Here is a 9,945-nt window from a genome sequence, read left to right on the forward strand (position 1 = left end):
GATTGATGGTTTGCTTAGATCCACTAGTAAAGCAATGCAGTGTAATATAAAGATATTCCGAAACAGAGTTGACACAATACAGCGGTACAAACCCGTAAGCATATTGTGGCGTGTTAATTGTATGATTTTTGCAATTTAAGATGTTGGGCACTTGTCTAAAATACTACAACATTTACACCCGGGTTATATTTCTTACATTATTTGGGTTAGGGTGCAAGTTAGCGTTTGGGTGGGTGGGTTTATTATTATATTTATTTATTTATTGCAATTGCAATTTTGACAAATTATTTTGTTGCTTCGAAATAGTGAAAGGATTCTAGACCAGCTCCTATAGATGTTGCCTTATTGTGGGTTTGTTTGTTTTACTATTTTTATTCATTTTAACTTTGTAAACTTTTATTTTGAAAACATTAATGTTATAGCTTATATTAAATTAATTTATATATAGAGCAGTTGTTTTTATTCAAACTTTCGAAAAATTCTAACTAGAAGTTAGAAGTAGTACAAATAGATATGTCTGAAACAATTCGACGTTTGGCCAGCAGCTCGACATACTCAGCTCTTCAAGATAAGATTTCAACCTTAAAAGATTCCTATTCTGTAAGATTTTTGATTTGACAAAGTTGCAATTTATATCATTCTTTTATAGCTTATGATATTGTATTAATATATGTGTATGATATTGTGTTTATATATTTTCTAACGAAGTTAGGTTTGGTTAAAAGTAAAATCAAAATTAAATTTTCATGAGATACTGCATATTTGAAAGTTGGTTTGCCTTACATTTCAACCCAAATTAAATCAGTCGTTCAAACTCTCAATAAATGTAAATATGTAATATAACAGTACCAACTTATAGGTAAAATAAAAAATAGTGCTACAAAGTAATAAACCCATTTAGTATCCCATATACTAAATCTAACTGGCTATTCACAATGCGTCATAGCATCAGTGATGTTTACTTTACCACTGCTATGTACACAGTTTAGCGTCTGTTTTTGTAGTAGCGGTTAGCAATCATTGTTTGTTGAATGTGACAAGAAACTCCAGTATTTTATGACCTATATTTAATATATATATTTTGTGCTAACAAATAACATTGTAATAAATTTTTTTTTAATTTTTTTTAAACATTACAGCGTTGTTCAAAAGTAAAAAAATTGACAATCACCTCTAATATATGGAAAGGCAATACCACATGTTAATATTAATAGTTTTATATTGGGCGATGTGCATTCGTTATATTGGGCGATGTGCATAAGTCTCATATATTTGGATGTATACATATTTTTAATACAAATAAAAACAACAAAAAGTTATCAGCACAGGTAAAAATATTTCGATGCACACTAGTGTGCTGCTGCACACAGTTTGAGAAACACTGTTTCGGACTTTAAATAGCTGTTTCTGTGAATGATATGCTATATGTTTAATTGTTTCTTTGGTTTCTTTAGATCAACAGTTGTGACACAAATCTTGGTCGAATATGTGAACTTATCGAACTGACATCCAAAATTCAAAGTCAGCTTTTCACAGCAATGAGCCTTACGGCATCAGAAGGTGGAACTTATGGTGGTGTTGACACCCTTAAAAGTAGACTTTTGCCATGGTTGGGTGCAGGATTTATGGCATCAGGAGCAGGCGTTACCTCTGACACAAGTTTGTCTCTTATTCAGGTATTTTATGAATAATAAGCTAATTTTGTTTAATGTGTGATCTCTGGGATTTTTTTGTAATGTAACATTAAATATGTTTGCAACCTCATTAAGAAAACTAGATAATTAAACCTGGAAGTTAATGCTTTTTTCTCCCTTCAGGAATCTGTTGAAAAAGATAGAAAAATTTCAGATCTGAAAACCCGGCATACTGATGAACTGGTCAAACTTGAAACTGAGCTTGACGCAGTTCAAAGTGAACTCAACAATACAAAGGATGAGTAAGTTTCCATTTAAATCTTAAGTGATATCAGATGCAAATTCAATACTGAGTTTGGGTCAAATTATGTATTTTTCCAATTCAAGATTTTAGAGTTAAATGAATTTCATTCAGTATTTTATGCATAATGACGTTGGCTTTAGGCAAATATTGTTAGCTTATTCGTCTGGATGTTGGAATATGAAGAAACGTGTTTTCATTCTTGTTCACAGTTTCGTTTACAAGTAATTGAAACTGCTGTACATACAGCATATTTATACATAATTGTTCCGCCTACCATAGTCAACAAGCTCATTGTGTAAAAGCTATTCTTGTATATTTCAGTACATTGTAAATTATTAGCAGCGTGAGGTAAGACAAAGGTTTTGCTTCCGCCTAAAGCTTTTCAGCTCAAGACGCCAATGATCTTTTTAGTATCGGCGAAAATCAAAACGAAGCCGAAAGTGCAAACAATTGCACAGACTGATGTTTATTTTTTTCGGTGGCATAAGTCAAATTCGCGCCAGGTGCCACGGGGACCTTTTGATCTTCTATATTTAATTATAAGTCCGACCAAATATCGCGCATTGTGGTTTGTCATTGGCGCGCGTGTTCCTGAAGGACACGCTGTTGACACAATCCCTTTAACTGGCGAGGATTTAACTCCCGCCCAGCGCAACGCGACACCCCACTGCATTGTTGACGATATCCTGTTTTTCCGCGCGCGAGGAAAAAAGTCCGGTTTCGCGTTTCCCTCTTCTGCTGGCGTGATCGCCCGGTAACCTTTACCGTCCGTCATTTCAGACTAAACGACAGTCAGGCTGAGTTGGAAAAGACCAAAGTGGAATCAGGCGGAACAATGCTCGCATCCGAGGAAGAAATTATTCTGTTAAGAGCCGAGTATGTTTTTTTCCTTACTAAAGTTGAAAAGCTGATTTAAAAGCAGTGCTAAAGTAAATTACCATAATAAATCGCCCTATGAAATTTCTAAAAAATTGATTTCGTTGATTGCTCCATAGTCTTCGGCTTGCCCGAGAGGAGATTGCGCGTCTGAAGATGCAGTTAGACCGCGTTGGAGATTATCAGCGTCAAGTTGACCGACTCAAGGGTGAAGTCAGCCTCCTAAGGCAGGAACGCGACATTCTGGATAGCAGGTGCGAAATTATTGCGTGAGCCAAGTATCGTGTGTAGTGTTTACTTTGTAGCAATCCGCATGATAACCTAATTTGTTCTATCGTTTCATTTAAACCGCGCCTCTTTAATCGGTTGATTGTAATCTATTTTAGCCGTTACTTAGACATACTTTGAATTATCTTTCATCGGTGCTTGGTGAGGCTGTTTTACGTAGTAAAACAGCAACTTCATTATTTCAGCATTCGGTAACCACTAACACCCATTATCTTTCATGCTTTCTTCATTGTGACGTCACAGAGCATATCGTCGTGCTCGCAGCTGCAGCCCGCCGCCACGCCGCTGCAGATATCCAATGTGCGTAAATAATAAACAATATGTGTATATAAAGAGAAAAGCATAACATAATGTGTTACCTAGAAATTGCCACGGTGATTAGATGGCTTAAGCTATTTTTTGTATGACCATGTGCGAGGGAGAGTATAGTAACACTCTACCATATTATGTTATAGACCTTAGGATAATTTGCAAGTGCACTTAGTGGGATACTTGGCGATGTTAAAAGCACCAACTTAACAACTATCTGTGGCGTAAAAAATAACTTAACATGACGTTACAACCTTGCGGGCTTTTAGCGAACAATATAACTAAGTTTAAAGCTATTTGACAACCTTTTTCAAGCAAAGACATTTTTCGTACAATTAGGCCGCAGTAAAAAATCCCCGAAATTACGTGTGCTTCGGCGGGATAATCGCGTTGGATTGCTAATTTGACATTCCGCCACGACAGCGGGTCGTCAAGGACACTCAAGAACGGAGCCCGACGGGCCGACACAAAGCACCCATTGTCGGTTTCGCAACAAAAACAATTATTTAAAAGCTTCAGGAACACTCGATAGCTAAACACACGCCGGCTATTGTGGCCTGGGATTGATATAGCGTAAGCACTTCGAGTATTCCGGCGCTGGCGGCTTGGCGTATTGTTGCGAAACAATATATCGGATCGGAGGTTGAGCGCCGAGCATGTAGTAACCACCGGACGACAGCTCTGTAGCCACACCGGTCTTTCCGCTTCGCTGCGCACATCTGGCGCCATTCACTGCGTAACTTCTATTGTCACGTTCGCCCTGACGTTTGGGTGGATAAAATTATAAAGTTTTAGGAATATAGAGTTGTTTATTGAAATATTATGCTTATGTATGCCTTTTCCACCTGACTACAAACCCTCTCCGATATAGCCTAAACGTGCCACCTAATTTTGCCTATAAAACTACTTGAAGGCATTAGAATCCGAGCTTTTATACAATGTTGTGTCAAAAATGGTACATTTAAAAAAAACGAGAATGCTTTAAAAACAAATAAGACGCGTCTTGATTAATCTCATTTTCTTTTTGGAGAATATTGAAAAACACGAACATTTTGTAAATGCTCTTGCGAGCAGTGCTGTACGTTTAGGCCCAAATCAAGCTCGCGCTCGCGCACTTGTTTAGCGGATAGCCTCGCAAAATTGTTTTTTTATTAAAAACAACATCGCCTTAAAAGGCGTCTTCTACGAACTTTCTACAGACCTCTGCTCCGAAATAGACTTGCGTTGAATATTATGAAAAGTGGTCTTTAGGTCTGGACACGAAACCCGACGTTCGCCCATGGATACCGAGTTGATTTAAAGCAGAACGCTAAGGAGGCCGAGGGCCGCGCGTAACAATGGTCTGGCCAAGTCCGCTGAATACCGGCCCTGGGCGAGACGGGGCATGTTGGCTTGGTTGGCACTACCGCTTGTCAGGACAATATTGACGCGTATTGCTTGACTGCCGGCTTCGTACAAACCACCTTCCTGTTTGCGCCCCGGTTGCGAAACATTTGTCGGTGGTTAATCATAAGTGAAACGCCGTGACGGGTTGCTCTGATCACAATTGTTGGCTTTATCGGGCGCGATTTTTTTCGCAAGCTTGCATCGTTTGACTGATTTATGACGTCGCGAAATGCGCCCAATGCGTTCCAAGATATTTACACATTGACCACTAAACAAGGTGAAAAGATAAAAGTAGAACAAACAACGCGATCAGGCGATGCGCTTTCTTAAAGGGCCCGTATACTTTTCGCCGAGTCGAAATTGCGATGCGTTAAGGGACTAACAGTATTTTCGAACTGGCACCTTTGAAGGGATTTAAGTCCTCGCGTATTTCATCGGAGCTTTAAATTCCTTGGCAACCGGTTGGTTCATCTTACCAACCGCGTGATTCCAATTTCGCGTGGTGCTAATCAATGAACTGATTATCCGGAAATCAAACTCCGGGTAACGCGTTCAGCTCGAAGTTACCAAGCCTATACGCTTTCGATTGAACCGGCTTTGCGGTATGTTTGGTAAACGGGTAAACCAGAATAGCCGCCGCCTTGTAACATAATCTTTCCACGCGCGGATAAAATACCGAGACCCGCATGTTTCAACTTACAGATTTCAACTGAGCGTCGATTGGGAACCAATCTGCTATCACATGACTGGCGATTAAAAGCACATGTATAAGTTACCCAGATATTTTTCTTTTCCTTGCCATATTTAATAAACTGCGTCACAATGTCACCAGTAGTCATCTAAACACAATTTGCATCCTAGGTTTGCATCCAATTCATTTTCGTAACCAATTGTTTTTTCGTTCAGCATGCTAAAGTAATGCAGCAGGTTTTATTATTCCTTGCGAATGTATAACTTGCTTTATTCCGGGCACCTATAGACTGTGTGACTATGAGAGCCCTCTGCCGCCGCCCCCGTGCTCCCCGACCCATGCCGAGCTCACCAACTCGATTCGCCACTCCAGACTGGTGGCCAGGTTCAACGACCTCTATGCAGTGGACAGACTCGATATGCAGGTAATGGGTCTTTTAATTCGATGCACTTTTTAGCTTAATTGCTTGGTTAATAACTCTAAGATAATTTATCTGTGCTTCACGTGGTTGAACTTACGTTAAATATAACACATATTTTATTCCTAGGAAACCATAAATTGAAGTACATTTTCGATATTTTTAACTTGAACAGGCTTCAACTAAAATGTAAACAGTTTACCTATAAACACATCCACACCAAAACGATATTCACATTATTAAAGGCTGCTGTAAACAGCTGTAATGCGAACTCTATGTTTTGCGGTTAATCAATTATTTTAAATAAAAAATACCCATCATTGGTTAAAGGAAAAAGTTAGCCTAGGCTAATTCCGCTAAAGCTTGTGGTTCTTCACGTATCATTTACATTAATTTTTTTTATCTTACACTGCCAAAAATTGAACTTCGCGTATGGCCTGGTAACTGCTCGCGTGCCACTCAAGTCGTGTACGTAATATAAGTAAAGTAAAATCATGTGCGAAACGAAAAGGCTTGAGCAAATTCACTCGCTAACAAACCTACTATCACCCGGACAGGATCGCTTGCGTCGCTTCGTTGACGACGATGAGATGGTGAAGCGGATTATCTTCATCGCCACCTGCGAGTCCTTCCACGTGGCCAAGATGGCCTACCGGGCCTTCCGTCTGCGTGCACGCAAGCGACTTGCGCCTCTGCACGACGGACCCGGCAGTCTCGAGGAAGCAGTGACCGATTACATCGTGCGCAACTTGGATCTCTACGACGTCGATCGCAGCGTCGAGGTGGGCTTTTGTTTTAGTTACGGTAAATTTGACGAGGTGAGTCATGGGAGTGCGACGTAAGCATTGAAGTTTAGAGTTTTAGCGTCTTTGTTTTTTTTCTTCGTTTTAAATGAGCTTAACATTAGCAAACAACAATTACAACACTCAGTGCATTTGCTACGTGCTATGCACATTGCAATGTCCGCTTGTCACAAAAAACAAGTATTACCATGACCGAAAGTTTCTTGTCTGATCGTTTTTTGCCTTATTGCCTGAACAAATAATAATAATACCGCTTTATAGTTAATAAAGATGTGAATATTTTCACCAAGGTAAAGGAAAATGTCGAGCAAGGCCTGAAAATAAAAATGGCATTTTTAGCGACCGTTGGTTATTAAGGGTGCTAGAACACATAAAGGGGTCTGGCCTGTCTTGCCTAATCTCACTGAAAAAGGCTCGTCAACAGTACTTGGCTTTACTGACTCGTTTTGTTGGTTAGGACGTGATCCGTGCCATGAACGTGAACCCGAAGATCTCGTTCCCGCCGGAGTGCGAGTTCGTTCTTCTCAGCCCCTTCATCCGTGAGGTGTGCAAGGTTGCTTACTCGATGCAGGCGCTCAGCCCGCCGCTCGACATACCGCTGGCCACTGACGGGGAACTTATGAGCGAGACCAAGTGAGTAGTTTTCGACACGCGGTGCAAATTGCAAGGTTTATTTGAAAAGACGTAAAAAAAATTTTGGTACTGAGTAACCGACAATAGTTTGTCGCGAACCTTATTTTCGCCACTGGTAGCGATTGGCCAACCCGAGTACTTGGATAAAGCGCGAGCATAACCAAACTCGTTTCGACCTTTTTCGCGATTTTTGTTGTTCGTAATCCAGCACAAGCAAATAAAACAACTTTCAAAGTTACTTGTAATAGTATTAACCTAGACACGTTTACCGTCGTTATATTCGCCGTCTTACACTAATTATACAGATTAGCATAGTTCATATCTTGCTTCGACAGGTATCGTCGCAGCTATGACAGTGAGTTCACTGCCCCTCTGGTGGCGTTCCATGTGTGGCCTGCTCTGATGGAGGACCACAGCGTACTCATTAAGGGCGAGTGTGTTACCAGACGTGGCGCGGTAAGACGACTAAATGCATATCTTTGTTGAAATTAACTTTCAGAAGTTACCAACCGAGCATGGCGTTTGTATCTTGACATTATCAATTTGACACACATGCCACAAGAATTGGCCCAGTTCCTGAATTGTTGAATTACGGCAATGTGGCAGCAAATTTGGGTTTCTTCGCACTTTGCAGTTGGTGATTTAAATACTGAATACAGGACGGTTCTGAACACTAAAACAAGGAATTGTCTTCATGTTGCTAAAACATTTGTGTATTCGCATTAGTAACTTGTCTGAAAACTCCCAAGTAACGTACATCCATACACCATGCTTGGTTTTTCTAATTTACTTTGGCTTGTTTTATTTGTACAATCAAATCAAAAATGACTCTTTTGTTTTCAAATTGATTACGCTATGATTGTTATTTGTTTGATGTGTTTGTGAGCTTTTTGTCCAACCTTTAACAACACATTGGTAGCTCTCGTCTCCAAGAAGAAGCAGGTCTCCGAGTCCGCTTAGAAGTTCTTCGCGCCTCTCAAGAAGCAGCCTGGTAAGTTTCTTGTACAAACTTAAGGGGCGTTTAATTACAACACAACGAATGATCGCTGTAAGTTTTTCGTTTGATTAGTTTATAACATTATTAGTACTCAAAACGCCACTCGATACCCACTTAATGGTAATTAATCTGCACGTCCATTATTTGTGGGATTCGGTAGTGTTAGCTTATATTTTCCACCAATTATAAAACTTTTACATTGAGATGAACGTCTGCATGCGGCGCTTGTAAAGCTATAGAGGAGCACCATTATACCGGGAAACTTAAGTTCAGAAAAACAAAACAAATAAAAAACGGTTTCTTAATTTGTGTTACCAAAAATGGAAATATTTAAATTTGTTTTAAAAGCCTATGTGAACGCTTGAACAGTTTCAAATTATTTTTATTATCCCTTATCGTGTGGCCCGTTTCACGAGCCATATACCCGAAAAGTTTGTACAAAACCTTTACACTAAAAGTAAAAATCTGCCAAATCCCAAAGTGAAATGCAAAAAAGTTCCATCACTGAAACAACACGCTATGTAGCCTACATAAATATTTTCTGTTAAACTACCGAGATATAACAACATCGATAAAAAAATGGTAATCTTTATTAAAAGCAGTAGAAATAGTATTTACGGTTAAACGTTTTCTAAAACCTAAAAAAAAAGGCTGATTTTCCGACTTTTTTCACCAATCACCAGAACACGTCATGTACCGTCCCTTTAAATTGCCTTGATCTTTACAGAGCCCTCGCAGGAGCCGCAGTCCATCTCCTCGATCTCGTCGCTACTAAGCGTAAGTTTCTTCACAACCCAACCTGAAGTCAGGACCTTTGCTTTTCATTTTGTTTCGTTTCGTGTGCTGTTTATTTTGAAAGATTTTTTGTCTAGCTATCAGTGTTTCCAAACTATTTTATATTCGAAACCCCTTTTATCGTTCTACCTTAATAATGCATAGCACCTTAATTAATATAGCGCCATGACTTGGTATTGAGCAGTCTACACAGAAACTTATGTTTGTTTTTTTTAATTTCAGAGCTACATTCCCAGAAGCAGAAGATATAAATGCGGCAGATTTTAAGCGTCGCATTTTGGATGAAAAAAATTCGTACTATAAAATAATTCTTCAAAATGTTGTTGAGCTCTATAACCACTCATCAACCTAGTCGCCGCTTAGTCCATGCCTATTACTGTTAATGTTATTCTTTATATCTTTACGTGTTGAAAGTCGAAAGAGAGATGTTCTTGAATTATTATTCCGTAGATTTTTAGCGAGAGTTATGTATTGTATGTTTGGACCCATTTTTTTACATTAGATTGTTGGTGTCGGTGCCAAACTTTTCGAGTTGCATTGCACTGTATGCATTGTAATGTACTAGGAATGTTCCTTGCGTTCTTACAATTGCCAACAATATGTGAAGAATAATTTAAAAAAAAATGCTATTTCTTTCAAAGTACGTAAATTTGATAATCACGACGTTAGAAAAATAAAGGTTTGGGTAATTTTATTTAATTTCGACAGACCAGCTTTCTTTTTATTTTATTTGAGCTACGCTGTTCTCTCGCTACACACGCAAGAAAAAGCTAAGTACAGAGAAATGCATTAAATAATTAAAAAGTAGTTT

General features: G+C 39.0%; 1 protein-coding gene across 3 annotated transcripts; it reads left to right on the plus strand.

The window, feature by feature from the left end:
• The first annotated feature begins 415 nt into the window (after nucleotides 1-415).
• LOC146160537 (mitochondria-eating protein-like) lies at nucleotides 416-9,628 on the plus strand. Of its 3 annotated transcripts, XM_083384598.1 has the most exons (13): nucleotides 418-600; nucleotides 1,455-1,676; nucleotides 1,818-1,936; nucleotides 2,719-2,814; nucleotides 2,934-3,068; nucleotides 3,346-3,402; nucleotides 5,777-5,912; nucleotides 6,464-6,688; nucleotides 7,167-7,342; nucleotides 7,678-7,798; nucleotides 8,262-8,333; nucleotides 9,067-9,116; nucleotides 9,357-9,628. In XM_083384598.1, the coding sequence occupies exons 1-12, from the start codon at nucleotides 514-516 to the stop codon at nucleotides 9,112-9,114; spliced, it is 1,494 nt and encodes a 497-aa protein (XP_083240724.1). In that variant the 5' UTR covers nucleotides 418-513; the 3' UTR covers nucleotides 9,115-9,116; nucleotides 9,357-9,628. The 3 variants fall into 3 exon arrangements, with proteins under 3 accessions (XP_083240725.1, XP_083240724.1, XP_083240726.1); XM_083384599.1 differs by lacking the exon at nucleotides 3,346-3,402 and having other exon boundaries at nucleotides 416-600; XM_083384600.1 differs by lacking the exons at nucleotides 8,262-8,333; nucleotides 9,067-9,116.
• Nucleotides 9,629-9,945: the final 317 nt, after the last annotated feature.

Source organism: Ascidiella aspersa, chromosome 3 (assembly GCF_963924565.1).
Source record: "Ascidiella aspersa chromosome 3, kaAscAspe10.2, whole genome shotgun sequence".
NCBI lineage: Eukaryota > Metazoa > Chordata > Ascidiacea > Phlebobranchia > Ascidiidae > Ascidiella > Ascidiella aspersa.